This window comes from Cetorhinus maximus, chromosome 2 (genome assembly GCF_964194155.1).
Source record: "Cetorhinus maximus chromosome 2, sCetMax3.hap1.1, whole genome shotgun sequence".
NCBI lineage: Eukaryota > Metazoa > Chordata > Chondrichthyes > Lamniformes > Cetorhinidae > Cetorhinus > Cetorhinus maximus.
The window spans coordinates 96209522-96225060 of NC_135880.1; the positions used below are offsets into that span (position 1 = coordinate 96209522).

The 15539-nt window shown below is 47.5% G+C and overlaps 1 protein-coding gene across 1 annotated transcript in view; it reads left to right on the forward strand.

Moving 5' to 3' along the window:
- Nucleotides 1-15539, forward strand: part of ostf1 (osteoclast stimulating factor 1) — a 105207-nt gene that overhangs the window by 24183 nt on the left and 65485 nt on the right. Inside the window, exon 2 of the mRNA XM_078567257.1 lies at nucleotides 801-847. Within this exon, the coding sequence (XP_078423383.1) occupies nucleotides 801-847 (47 nt within the window). The remainder of the gene's footprint in view (nucleotides 1-800; nucleotides 848-15539) is intronic.

The window sequence follows — 15539 nt, forward strand, 5'->3', positions numbered from 1 at the left end:
CAGCCCTTTGAACCACACTGATCCCACCATGTACATGATCATGTAAAGAAACCTAAATATATTGATGCAATTCTCTTGTAAGTACTGTGCAATTGAATTTACAATGGGTTGTATCTTGTGGGTGATCACATGCTGAAATGCCTGCTCCAGAAATATTTCTTGCCAAATGCTTTGGAGTGTGTCCATTTGCCCCTCGAGCTATGCAGTTTGCTGTTTGAGGAATGCAACCTTTGTGTACTAAGTACATGTGTATTGACCTTACATGGTACCCATGTCCAGACAGGTCCACTTTTTGCATGCCAAATACCATCCTCCCATGATCCTACCATAGCTATTTATATATTCATTAAATATTGTGTATAGTCATTGAATTAGTTATGTGTACTCTAGTTTTTTTTCACTTAATATGCTTTGGAAGTCTTTGATCGTCCTATCCCCACCCTTCCCCCTCCTCCCTCCACCATGATGTTTGCTGGCAAGTGTCAAGGCCTGTACCACCAGAGTCTCCTCTCCACGGTTGCCACTGAGGAGGGGGAGCTGCTATTGGCAATACCCTTCTACTATGCAATCAGAATGTGTGACAACAAATAGTCATCAAGGTGAAGAAAATGTTAGTGGTTATTCAGTGAAGCTTTTTTGTTGCTGAAAGTCTAAAGCCTTAGAAATTCCAAGTTTCTCTATTTGTGCAAAACTTGATTGTAGGGTAGGACCAGCTTTTTAAGCTGATGATCTAATCTGCATAAAATTTTAGGAAAGAAATGATCAGTAATTAGAATTCACTGTTTATCTTTGTTTTTCAGGTCAGGTGAGAGTTTACAGAGCTCTATTTGCATTTGAACCCAGAACAGTAAGTAATTTTTATGCTGAAAACTTTTATTGATTTGTGTGTGGCTGAGCTCAGATACAGGGTAATTTGAAATGTAAATGTAATTGTTTCAGGGTATGCAGTTTTGTGCTCTCTTAATAGCAAAACATAACACCCAACAGTGCAGCAGTTACAAACAAGGGTCCATATGCACTTTTTTTACATGTATTAACTAATTGAGTTTTATACATCTTTTGCACTTTTGACTGCACTGTGTACTCTCTAGAGCATCAGCAAGAGGTTTGGGGATGGGGGAAAAGAAAATGTGTAAGCCTAAATGTATAGTTTTTATTCTTTGCCTAAATAATAGTTGCTACACCTCAAAATGCAATTCACTGGATGCAAAGCATTTTAGGACATCTGGAGATGTGACCTTTTGCTATATAAGTGAAAATGTTCTTTGAATTCCTTTAAATGTGATGTAATATATAAATTCATGTTCTTAAACAACCTAACATTACACACTTTCATTCAAATTCAAATATCTATGTTCTATTATTTCCTTAGCTACAAGGCATCATTATAATGTTATGGGCAGAATTTGTGTTTCCAATTACTGCTCGTGTTCAGTGTGTTATTTAAGAGGTGTTTGTTTTCCTACCGTCAGAGTGGGTGCCCCATTTAAATAATTCCAGAAGCAAGCTTTTTGTGAGTTTCAAAAAGGTTATTTCTTACCTCACATACCGAATTTGATGCAACGTTTCACACACTCATCTCACAAACACACAGGTTAGATATGGATGAGGGTAATATACTCATAAAGCTTTAGTATTTCAGTCTCTTTCGTGGCAGGCCTGTAGTTCCTTGGATGAAGTTGAAATGAAGGCCTTATAAAACAGCAGGCTTTGAGGTTTCTTAGAGTTGAGCTTCTGGGAGGTTGGTTCTTAGGCTAACTTTAACTGGAACAGTTTGGGGAATCCATCTCCCTGGTAGGATTTCCCACTATCAAGGTATTACTGTTTACTATGTTGGCTGCTTGGGTGACTTGAAGCTAATTTGATAGCTTTCAGTGGAACTATCTATCTACAAGCAACTTCATGCTGGTTTCAGAAGCAGAAAACAAAATTGTCCCCTCATCATGTGACTTCCACAAATTCAAAGTCTTTTTCTCCAAACAAAAGGTGTGTATGCTGATTCCAATTCTGTGTTGTTGTGACACCTTGAGATTCACCCAGATTAGTTTGGATGAGGGAAACTATCATCATACAATGGAAGGTTGATAGGATCTATTCAGGTTCTTCTTACACACATTGTTTCACTCTGGACTAAAGGGGACGTTGAAACTTAGAGTCAGGTCAACTAAAGCCTATTTGTGTGATCCATCCTTAAACAAAGGGATGTGTGAATTCGCAGATGACTATGAATGTCCATATTTAATTAGGTATTTGCTTGAGCCTTAGGGCTGCCAGACGTTTAAAATACCAAAGTTCACATGGTTTTCAGTGGTCATTTTAATAGCCTGTATGTGTCTGGTTTTAAAAGTATTGACTGAAAGTTCATAAACTATAGTTATATCCCAGTATATTAATGGATTTTTGATTCATTTTAATCTTGGCAAATGATGCTTTTACAAAAGAGCATAACAGTTTGGATCTTGATACCTTGATATTTTGTTCTTCCCTACTCTTGTTCCAGCTCCTATTTTATCTATTATTGAAAATATTAACATCTTTGGGTACACAGAAGATCTACACAGCTGCAACCATCACTAAAAATGGGTTGATCTTAACAGCACAAACCTAAAAATCAGCTATCTTTTCCCTCCTTTTAACTCTGGCAACGTATTTTATGATTTCTGTAGAGAGCGGTAACAGTTTAAAGTGAAATTCGAACTTCCAATTATTAGCTTTAAAAGAACTTTTTTACCATAACAATGACCAAAGACAAAACATTATTAATTAAACGCTATTTGTTTTCCATATTCAATATATACTTTAACCAAGTTGCCCCTTTCTACTTTTTACTGACAACCGAAAACCCCAAATTTGTTAGTTTACTCAATCTCATAAGTGGAGATTCTGTTCTCCTGGAACCAATTCAAAGTGTTTAACAGCTCCTACGTGTTTACTTCTGTTTTTTTTTTCCTTTCCCATTACCACTTTTCACCATGAAAATGTTCCCTGGGGATTCTCCCTCTAGCTTAAGCTAGGCGAAGCCTCCAGCCATGTTTTAACTCCGCACAAACTAGGCTTTTAAACGAATTCTGTGTGGTGAACGATAGAGTCAGCATTTTCTCTGCTTAAGATGCAGGCCTCTTGTCTTCATGCTCTACCCCCTCCTAGTCAGCTGTAGGTCACTCAAGACCAAATCTGAAACTCTCCCCCCCCACCTATGAAATCTCTGGATTTATAGGGAAATCTGTGATCTAATCTCAAATGGCTTCCTTTACCCTCCCCTCTATAGCAACAGAAGATGAGGAGGTGATGGCGTAGTGGTATTGTTGCTGAACTAGTAATCCAGAGACCCAAGGTAATGCTCTGGAGACCCAGGCTTGAATCCCGCCATCAAATTCAATAGAAATCTGGAATTAAAAGTTTAATGATGATCATGAAACCGTTGTTGTTTGTTGTAAAGATCCATCTCGCTCGTTAATGTCCTTTAAGGGAAGGAAATCTGCTGTCCTGATCTGGTCTGGCCTACTTGTGACTTCAGACCCACAGCACTGTGGTTGACTCTTAAATGCCCTCTGAAATGCCCTAGCAAGCACTCAGTTTGATCAAACCGCTACAAAGTCACTAAAGAGGAATGAAACCAGACGGACCACCAGCAACGACCTAAGCACCGGAAAAGGCAATGGCAAACTCAGCCCTGTCAACCCTAACATCTGGGGGATAGTGCCAAAACTCTGAGAGCTGTCTCACAGACGAGTCAAGTAACAGCCTGATATAGTCATTCTCACAGAATCATACCTTAGAAATAATGTCCCAGACATTACCATACCTGGGACCCCAGCAGAGGTGGCGGCACAGTGGTATACAGTCGGGCGGGAGTTGCCCTGGGAGTCCTTAATATTGACTCCGGACCCCATGACCTCTTATGGCATAAGGTCAAACATGGGCTAGGAAACCTCCTGCTGATTACCACGTACTGACCCCGCCTCCCCAGCTGATGAATCAGTGCTCCTCCATGTTGAATACCACTTGGAGGAAGCACTGAGGATGGCAAGGGCACAGAATGTACTCTGGGTGGAGCACTTCAATATCCATCACCAAGAGTGGCTCGGTAGCACCACAGCTGGCCGAGTCGTAAAGGACATAGCTGCTAGACTGGGTCTGCGGTAGGTGGTGAGGGAACCAACAAGAAGGAAAAACATACTTCACTTCTTCCTCACCAATCTGCCTGCTGCAGATGCATCTGTCCATGACAGTATCGGTAGGAGTGACCACTGCACAGTTGTTGTGGAGATGAAGTCCTGCCATCACATCGAGGAATACCCTCCATTGTGTTGTGTGGCACTAAACTGTGCTAAATGGGATTGATTTCGAACAGATCTAGCAACTCAAGACTGAGCATCCATGAGGCGCTGTGGGCCATCAGCAGCAGAATAATACTCAAACACAATCTGTAACCTCATGGCCTGGCATATCCCCCACTCTACCATTGCCATCAAGCCAGGGAGGGGATCAACCCTGGTTCAGTGAAGAGTGCAGGAGGGCATGCCAGGAGCAGCACCAGGCATACATAAAAATGAGGTGTCAGCCTCGTGAAGCTATAACACAAGATTACTTGCGTGCCAGACAGCATAAGCAGCAGGTGATAGACAAAGCTAAGCGACCCCACAACCAACAGATCAGATCTATCTCTGCAGTCCTGCCACATCCAGTCATGAATGGTGGTGGATAAATAAACAACTTGCTGGAGGAGGAGGCTGCATAATTATCCCCATCCTCAATGATGGGGGAGCCCAGCACATCAGTGCAAAAGATGAGGCTAAAGCATTTGCAACAACCTTCAGTCAGAAGTGCCAAATGGAAGATCCATCCCGGCCTCCTCCTGAGGTCCCCAGCATCTCAGATACCAGTCTCTAGCCAATTCGAATCACTCCACGTGATATCAAAAAATGGTTGAAGGCACTAGATAGTGCAAAAGCTCCGGGCCCTGACAATCTGGCAATAGTACTGAAGACTTGTGCTCCAGAACTTGCCACGCCCCTAGACAAGCTGTTCCCGTACAGCCAAACACTGGCATCTACCCGGCTATGTAGAAAATTGCCTAGGTATGTCCTGTATACAAAATGCTGGACAAATCCAACCCGTCCAATTAGCGCCTCATCAGTAAAGTGATGGAAGGGGTCATCTACAGTGCTATCAAGCAACACTTGCTTAGCAACAACCTCACTAACGCCCAGTTTGGATTCCGCCAGGGCCACTCAGCTGCTGACCTCATTACAGCCTTGGTTCAAACGTGTACAAAAGAGCTGAACTCCCGAGATGAGGTGAGAGTGACTCCCTTGACATCAAGCAACATTTGACCGACTGTGGCATCAAGGAGCCCTAGCAAAACTGGAGTCAATAGGAATCAAGGGGAAAACTCCACTGGTTGGATTCATACCTAGCATAAAGGAAGATGATTGTGGTTGTTGGAGGTTAATCATCTCAGCTCCAGGACATCACTACAGTTGTTCCTCACGGTCGTGTCCTCAGCCTAACCATCATTAGCTGCTTCATCAATGACCTTCCTTCTATCATAAGGCCAGAAGTGAGGATGTTCACTGATGATTGCAAAATGTTCAACACCATTCGCGACTCCTCGGCCAGAATTTTCCCGTTGGCGAGTGGAGGCGGGCCCCGCATTCCCACACGTAAAATGACGCGCAGTGACATTGGGCGATCGTCCCAACGTCAACACGATATTTGGGAAGGTGGACGCGCTATAAGTTTGGATGCATGCCCATAATCAATTAACGGACCAGTTAAGGCCCTTGAGGCATCAATTGATCTCGATTTTTCGCAGCCCGTGCGATCTTCAGGACATCGCACGGGCACAACGGGCAGGCAGGAGACATTTGTATAAACCTCATCCACGGGCGGGATAACAGGGCTGAGTGGGGTCGTGAATGTGATGTTTGAGGGATTTAAGTGTGAAAGTAACTTTTATTGCCTGAGTGAGCAGGAAGACTTCAAAACTCATACCAGCTGCTAGGACAGGAGTAAAAGCCTTGGTCAGGACTCTATAGTAGAAATCATTTCTGGGGCCTGCAGCTTTCAGAAAGCCTTCCCTTAGCCTGGGAATGGGAGTTGTGCTCTCCACTGGTGGAACCTCTTCTGAGGAGGAAGGCAGTGCCAGAAGGGGGAGGAGGCCAGGAGTCCACATTCAGACTCCAGGGGAGCGGCCTTTGGGAGGACAGGCGCAGGCACAAGGGGCACAGGGCCAACAGGAAGTGCAAGGCAGAAGGGGCCGCAGAAGACGCCAGTAACCTGCTGCCAGGGTTTACAGGCGCCGAAGCAGCTATCTCAATATGTCTGAGGCCCAGTGCCGAAGGAGGATCCGTCTCTCAAGGGAGACAGTCACCTCCAACTGTCAGATGATAGGCCCTGAGATCTCCGCAAACTCTGTGGGTGGGCGCCCCATGCCAGTGGCTCTAAAGGTCACAGCTGCCCTCGATTTCTATGCTTCCGGCTCTTTCCAGGGACCGATAGGTGATCTCTGCAGTGTCTCCCGATCAGTTGCCCACACTTGTGTCAAGCAGGTGACAGACGCTCTACTCAGGCATGCATTGACTTTCATTCACTACAGCTGGGACGATGCCAGTCAGACAGAGCGAGCCAGAGGCTTCGCGGCCATTGCTGGCTCCATCCGCGTCCAGGGTGCAATAGACTGTACACATGTGGCCATCGAGGCACCAGCAGGTGAGCCCGGTGCCTTCATCAACAGGAAGGGCTTCCACTCCATGAACGTGCAGATAGTGTGTGACCACAGGATGCAGATTCTACAAGTCTGTGCAAGGTACCCAGGCAGCTCCCATGATGCTTACATAGGTGCCGGGTCTCTTCAGTGCTGCAGCCCGGCTGGATGGATGGCTTCTGGGTGACCAGGGCTATGCCCTCAAAAGGTGGCTCATGACGCCTCTCCGCCATCTAAGAACAGAGGCTGAGCAGCGGTACATTAGGAGCCACGCCTCCACAAGGGCTGTGGTGGAGAGAACCAGCTTCCTTCTCGAGATGCGCTTCTGATGCCTGGACCGCTCAGGGGGTGCACTCCAATACCCACCAGATCGTGTGTTGCTGATAGTGGTTGCATGCTGCGCTCTCCACAATCTGTCGCTGGAAAGGCACAGTGAATGAGTGGACGCAGTTGCTCTGGATGCACACAATGAGTTCAGCAGTGAGTCCGAGGATGAGCACGCACAGGAGAACGCTGAGGGGGTAGATGCTGACCTGGGCATACTCCAGGGAGGCAGGGACACCCGGGAGGCATTAATCCAAAGAACCTTCAGCGAGCCCACCACAAACGGACCTTCAACATGCCAGGCCTGCAGGCTCCACACTCGATACCTGAGTGCTAAATCTGCCTGGGTAGTAACATTAACTAAGGCACTTGTCAATAAAGCTCAATGGCAAACAACTCGCTCATAACAACATGGCTTCCCATACACATGCAGAAGTGAGGAATCACCCTGAGGCATGGCAATATGTCAAATTTATTGAGCAAACAAAAGTAAATTCATAAAGCAAAACAAAAATGGTGTTGGACAACACAATGAGTCTTCGACTAAGTACTATGGGCCAACATAAAAACACCAGTGAGAAACCCGTGGTGTGCCTAAGGTGCCTTAAATTTACGTTTACGGGTGCTACGTCTAGGTGCTGTCCCCTCACTGGCACTGGCGACAACCTGCTCACTGTGCTGTCCTGTAGGCCTCGATGACCATGGCGGATGTACTCTGGCCCGCAGATCATTTGATGGCCCCACTGGGAGGGAATGGCCAGCTCCACAGCTGGCTTCTCCCTAGTTGCCACAGCCTCATCGGATGCTACTGGCACTGGCAGGGGGCCGGAGGAGCCACTGCCGTCATCCGGAGTGCCCTGAGAGGAGCCCGCAGAGACGACAGGTGGCTGCTGTGCTGATGTGAGATCGCTTTGGATCTCCCTGCTCACCGTTGATGGATGGGCACTGAGCTGGGATACTTGCTGGCCAGACCATCTCCACACCGGCACTGACCAGCTGTGGCCAATGCCGCTGCGAGGACTTGCAGGTCCGAACACAACCCCAGAAGGCCCTGATTGTTCTCTTGGAGGTGCCTCTCCACGAGAGTCGCCACTGTCTCCATGGGGGAAGCATGGTGCTCGGCCATGAGGCTCATTGCATCGGTGATGGAATCCGCATGGACTCCTCCAGCACGGGCACCATGCCATGCAGAGCCTCATGTATCTTCGCCAGATTGTCCTGCATACCCTGCTGCATTTGCAGTGTTCACTGTCTCATGTTCGACTCCAGAGGCACATCATCGGCCACCAACTGAGCAAGTACCTGGTCCCCGGCAGTCCCCCATCTGCTGGTGTCCTGGGCACTCTGTCCCTGCCCGCACCTCAAGCGAGTGTGAAGTGCCCTCACCGCCGTGCCCCGGGACACTAGCCGAAGATCTAATTCCCACCGAGGTGCTAGTATCTGTGCTGGTGCCTGCCTGACTGAGCTGGTGACATGCTGGAGAGTGCATTTGCTTGGGGGTTTCAGGGGTGAGAGGTGGGCCCTCTGTCTCCTCCTCCCGGCCGTGCTCCGGTGATGCTGAAAGGAAGAAAAAGGACATTTGATTAGTTACAGTGCAGACATTGTCAACTTGCATGCCACTCCCCTAGATCATTATGTGCTCATCCTTCAGTAATCAAGGGTAAACCCATGTTGCTAAGTTCAATCAAGGAGCATTCAGCAGTGCCATGGCTTCTGTGACACACAGTGACCTGAGCGCTCGCCAAACATACCTCCCCGTGGTACCCCAGCCTCACCGCCACCAGTGGAATTGGGGGCATGGCGCCTCTCAAGGTCCATGGCCTGCTGCTCGAAAGGCGTAAGGATGGCCAACTGGCCTGCCCTCCGCCAGTCCACATTTGTTCTGACACATTGTGCGCAGTCTTCCTGAAAAGGAGAGAGGAGTATTGATTAGTCCAGCCTGCACCTGAATTCCCATCGAATCCCTGCCAACCCAGCCAGAGTGGGACATCGCAGGACTCCAGTTCTTCGTCACCCCACAGCTGCCGCACACTCACTCAAACAAGACAGGGATGCCCCCCCCACCCCGACCATTGCCCAAATGCTGCCTCCTTCACATGTGACACCACAAGGTGCCACTTTGCTAAACGAGGAGGCAGAGGCATGTGGAGCGTAAAGACCAGAAGATGAATTGATGCCCCGCCAACTGGAAACTACCCTCCCAGCATTTTAGCATCCTGACTTCAACATGCTTCGCAGTTTCAGCACTCTGCCTAGGTGCAGACCCTTGACTTTCAAACCCAGGCTATACTCTGGGTGTCAGTGTCAAACATGCTGTGGATGCAGAATACATCCTAGCTCAACCCACAGGGTGAACTGGGCATCGACAATCTTTGCTGTCACACCCAGCGAGGGATCCATGCTGTGAAGGATTCAATGACGTTACTGTACTCAGAGTTGGTGGGGGTGGGCGCGGGTTGGGGGGAAAGGGTGATGGCTGCATTAAGTGACTTGAGGCAACATCGTACTCACCCTTCCCGAGCACAGGAGATCATTGAGCCTTTTGTAGCACTGGAGCCATGTGCGGCGCACCACATCATGGGAGCTAACACTCTCGGCCACCTCCTCTCATGCACGTTTGGTCAGGTGGGGGTGCCTCTGCCTCCTGTTCCTCGGAAGAAGGACCTCCCACTGCGATGCCACCTCCTCCAGGAGGGCAGCTGGGCACTTGTCTGAAAAACGAGGGGCACACTGCCCCGATGGCCTACCATCCAGATTTGCGTCACCTCCACTGCCCCTCTGCAGAGCCATTGTGAGCAGCCTTTCCAAGGCTGCCAGTCCTTCCTTTATACAGGCTGCCGGGTCACCCGCCGCTGCCCGCCCACTCCCACTATACATGGGAGTCATCAAGGATGCTGGGCGGGCCTTAATTGGCCCGCCCATGTAAAATGGCGGCATGGACCCGATCGTGGGCGGCGATTGGGTCCACTCTGGCCCGGCCTGCCTGACGTGGTGAAAATCCTCTCCCTCAGATACTGAAGCACCCATGTCCAAATGCAGCAAGACCTGGACAATATCCAGTCTTGGGCTGATAAGTGACAAGTAACGTTCATGCCACACAAGTGCTAGGCAATGAACATCTTCCACAAGAGAGAATCCAACCATCTCCCCTTGACATTCAATGGCGTTACCATCACTGAATCCCCCATTATCAACATCCTGGGGGTTACTATTGACCAGAAACTGAACTGGACTAGTCATAAATACTGTGGCTACTAGAACGGGTCAGAGGCTAGGAATCCTGTGACGAGTAACTCACCTCCTGAGTCACCAGTGCCTGTCCACCATCCACAAGGCACAAGTCAGGAGTGTGATGGAATACTCCCCACTTGCCTGGATGAGTGCAGCCCCCACAGTACTCAAGAAACTTGACACCGTTCAGGACAAAGAAGCCCGCTTGATTGCCACCACATCCACAAACATTCATTCCCCCCCACAATTGACGCACAGTAGCTGCAGTGTGTACCATCTATAAGATGTACTGCAGGAATTCACCAAGGCTCCTTAGACAGCACCTTCCAAACCCATAACTACTACCATCTAGAAGGATAAGGGCAGCAGATAGATGGGAACACCTCCAGGTCACTCACCATCCTGACTTGGAAATATATCGCCCTTCTTTCACTTTCGCTGGGTCAAAATCCTGGAACTCCCTCCCTAACAGCACTATGGGTGCACGTACTTCACATGGGCTGCAGCAGTTCAAGAAGTCAGCTCACCACCACCTTCTCAAGGGCAACTAGGAATGGGCAATAAATGCTGTCCCAGCCAGCGAAGCCCTCATCATGTGAATGAGTAAACAAAAAACCCTGTATTCAAGTTGAAATGATAATCGGCTATTTCTAATTACCATTGCTTTTCATCTTCGAAGCCAAGAGACTGGCCTAGGCATAACTATTTACTCATCTTCTGACTAGGCACTTTACAGCCTTCCGGGCTGAATATTGAATTCAACAACTTTAGATCTTAAACTCCGTCCCCCATTCCCCACCCCTTTTCCGTTTCTTCCCCCTCCCTTTTGTTTTTTCCGATAATTTATTTAGATTTTTCTTTTCCCACCTATTTCCATTATTTTAAAATCTATAACTGTAATACCCTGTCAGTCTTTCCACCCCACCCCCACTAGAGCTGTACCTTGAGTGTCCTGCCATCCATTCTTAATTAGCACATTTTCTTAGATAATATCACCACCTTTAACACCTATTTGTTCCTTTTGTCTGTGACATCTTTTGATTATCTGCTCCTATCACTGCTTGCTGGTCCCTACAACACCCCCCCCCCAACTTCTCTCCCCCCACCCCCCACCTTAAACCAGCTTATATTTCACCCCTCTCCGAACTTTACTCAGTTCTGCTGAAGGGTCATGAGGACTCGAAACGTCAACTCTTTTCTTCTCCGCCGATGCTGCCAGACCTGCTGAGTTTTTCCAGGTAATTCTGTTTTTGTTTTATAACTATTTACTACTTGGTACAATAACACTTCTCTGGGTTTTGGGAGACTGAGGGTCTTCTGAATTTGCAATTAAAAACAGCTGTCATTGTCCCCAGGTGTTAATAGTTGGCACCTCCCTTTCAACAACCTGATGTGACTCTCCTTTTGATCTAACAACTAAACCACCCAGGTTTACTGTCAAACAGGCTTCAGCATGGGCCCCATGACTCCTTTCATTTAACCTACATTTAAAGATACAGTTCCAAATTGATAATCGTATAAAGCAGAATATATAGTCCAAAAGCATTAAGATAAAAGCAAAAAACTGTGGATGCTGGAAATCCAAAACAAAAATAAAAATACCTGGAAAAACTCAGCAGGTCTGACAGCATCTGCGGAGAGGAACACAGTTAACGTTTCGAGTCTGTATGACTCTTCAACAGAACTAAGGAAAAATAGAAAAGAGGTAAAATATAAACTAGTTTAAGGGGGGTTGGGACCAGTAGAGCTGGATAGAGGGCCAGTGATAGGTGGAGATTGCCAAAAGGACAAAGAGGTGTTGAAGGTGGTGATATTATCTAAGGGATGTGCTAATAGGTGACATTAAGGGTAGAAAGCAGGACAAGAAAGGTACAGAAATAGGTGGGAAAAGAAAAATATATATAAATTATTGGAAAAAGGGGGATCGGAAAGGGGGTGGGGATGGAGGAGAGAGTTCATGATCTAAAATTGTTGAACTCAATATTCAATCCAGATTCCTCTGACACCCTACATCATATCAATAGTTTCCAGTTCCCTGGTCCCAACCGCCGCCTCTTCACCATGGACGTCCAATCCCTCTACACCTCCATCCCCTACCGGGATGGTCTGAGGGCTCTCCGCTTCTTCCTCGAACAGAGGCCTAAACAATCCCCATCCACCACTATCTCCTCCTTCTGGCTGAACTTGTTCTCTCACTGAACAATTTCTCCTTAAACCCCTCTCACTTCCTCCAAATAAAAGGCGTGGCTATGGGTACCCGCATGGGCCCCAGTTACGCCTGTCTCTTTATGTGGTATGTGGAACATTCCTTGTTCCAGTCCTACTCTGGTCCCCTCCCACAACTCTTTCTCCGGTACATCGATGATTACTTCGGTGCCGCTTCATGCTCTCGTCGGGACCTGGAAAAATTTATTAATTTTGCTTCCAATTTCCACCCCTCCATCATTTTCACATGATCCATCTTTGACACTTCCCTTCCCTTCCTTGACCTCTCTGTCTCAATTTCTAGTGATAGACTGTCCACCAATATTCATTACAAGCCTACCGACTCCCACAGCTACCTCGACTACAGATCCTCACACCCCGCTTCCTGTAAGGACTCCATCCCATTCTCTCAGTTCCTTCACCTCCGTCACATCTGTTCTGATGATGCTACTTTCAAAAACAGTTCCTCTGACATGTCTCCCTTCTTCCTTAACCGTGGTTTTCCAGCCACGGTGGTTGACAGGGCCCTCAACCGTGTCCGGCCCATCTCCTGCGCATCCGCCCTCACACCTTCCTCTCCCTCCCAGAACCATGATAAGGGTCCCCCTTGTCCTCACTTATCACCCCACCAGCCTCTGTATTTAAAGGATCATCCTCTGCCATTTCCGCCAACTCCAGCATGATGCCACCACCAAACACATCTTCCCTTCACCTCCCCCCCGGCGGCATTCCGCAGGGATCGTTCCCTCCGGGACACCCTGGTCCACTCCTCCATCACCCCTCATCCCACAGCACCTTCCCATGCAACCACAGAAGGTGCAACACCTGCCCCTTTACTTCCCCTCTCCTCACCGTCCAAGGGCCCAAATACTCCTTTCAAGTGAAGCAGCATTTCACTTGCACTTCCCTCAATTTAGTCTACTGCATTCGCTGCTCGCAATGCAGTTTCCTCTACATTGGAGAGACTAAACGCAGACTGGGTGACCGCTTTGCCGAACACCTTCGGTCTGTCTGCAAGCATGACCCAGACCTCCCTGTCGCTTGCCATTTCAACACTCCACCCTGCTCTCATGCCCACATGTCCGCCCTTGGCCTGCTGCAATGTTCCAGTGAAGCTCAACACAAACTGGAGGAACAGCACCTCATCTTCCGACTAGGCACTTTACAGTCTTCCGGACTGAATATTGAGTTCAACAATTTTAGATCATGAACTCTCTCCTCCATCCCCACCCCCTTTCCGATCCCCCTTTTTCCAATAATTTATATAGACTTTTCTTTTCCCACCTATTTCCATGATTTTTAAATGTATTTCCATCCATTGTTTTATCTCTAACTTTTAGCCTATTTCGATCCCTTCCCCCCACCCCACCCCCACTAGGGCTATCTGTACCTTGCTCATCCTGCTTTCTACCCTTAATGTCACCTATTAGCACATTCCTTAGATAATATCACCACCTTCAACACCTCTTTGTCCTTTTGTCTACGACATCTTTTGGCAATCTCCACCTATCACTGGCCCTCTATCCAGCTCTACTGGTCCCACCCCCCCTTAAACCAGCTTATATTTCACCTCTTCTATTTTTACTTAGTTCTGTTGAAAAGTCATACAGACTCGAAACGTTAACTGTGTTCCTCTCTGCAGATGCTGTCAGACCTGCTGAGTTTTTCCAGGTATTTTTATTTTTGTTTTAGTCCAAAAGCATAATGGCCCAGATCTCCCTTTCTCCTGATGGTCGTACCCCTTGGCAGTCCCAATGCAAGGACTCCGCGGGAATTGTCTGGGAACTTTCAACTTTGGTGGGCAATTCCCCTGCAACTGGAGCCCTCTGCAAAAGTCTCCAACTCAGATTTGAAGTTGGAGACTTCAGAGGGTTCCGACTCACTTAACTGGTAGTTACCCAGGAAATGTTAGGCAGGGGGAAAAAAACATATCTAACTCCTGGGTAACTATACAACTGACTCCGCCCCTCCCCTGAGTCCCCACTGACAATCCTGGACTCTGCACCCCCTCCCCCGAACAGACCTCACCACCTCATTCACACTCATTCATTAACACATTGAAAAGCTATTTAAATGTCCCAAAGCTCTTCAATGTTAGTGAAGGAAGACTTGGTAAAATACGGCAGCTGGTGCTTTAAAAGGGGGTGTGGCTTTGCTTCCCCCAACAACCCTCCCTTACGAAGAAGCACTGCCAGATCAGATATGCTCCGTGTTTCTGGAGAGCCCTGCTTCGTAAGTTCAGGCCAGAAATGTGGAGCTCTGGTGCTGTGTTTAAAAATAGGAGTGGAGTGGCAATCTGACGGTGATTGCCACTCCTCAGCAGGCTCAGCCCAATATCATATAAACTTCACACTTGTAGCAGTATGGCCACCCCAATGAAGAAGTAAAACCGAGACATTTTTTTCATTTAAAGTAGTCCTCCAAAGTAAGTTTGAGAAGAATCTTGGGTGACTAACTGTTCAAAGAAATGATAATTTACTTACTGAAATGGGGTCTTGAGTCAGGCCACCGTCCTTGCTAGGCTGTGTTGAAGATGTTTCTGATGGTGGTTCCATGGGAAATAACAGGCGTTGTGAACTGAACTAGCTGGAGAGCTCATTGGAGTTGTGGGATTGGTGGTAATCACATTTCATAAGAACATAAGACCACTGCAAATATCCCAGAAAATAATTTAGTTCCCAGTGTCCAGGAGTTCCAGGTCAATGCTTACCTCAGTTTGAAATCATGGCCTGCCATCCCCGAACATCTTCATTAGAAGGGATATAGATAGGTTAAGTGGGTGGGAAAAATGGACAATGTATGGTAGCTAAATTTGCTGATGACACTAAGACAGGTGATTAAGTAGGTTGTCAAGAGGAGGTAGAAAGTGTACGATGTGGTATAGATCGGTCCAGTGAGTGGGCAAACATTTTGACAGATGGAGCATAATGTGGGAAACTGTGAGCTAGTCCACTTTAGCAGAAACAATAGAAAAGCAGCAAACTATTTAAATAGAGAGAGATTGTAGAACTCGGTGGGAAGAATTTTCCCCCTGTCGGGGGGGATGTGCAGAAGCGGGGGTGGGCAGGTG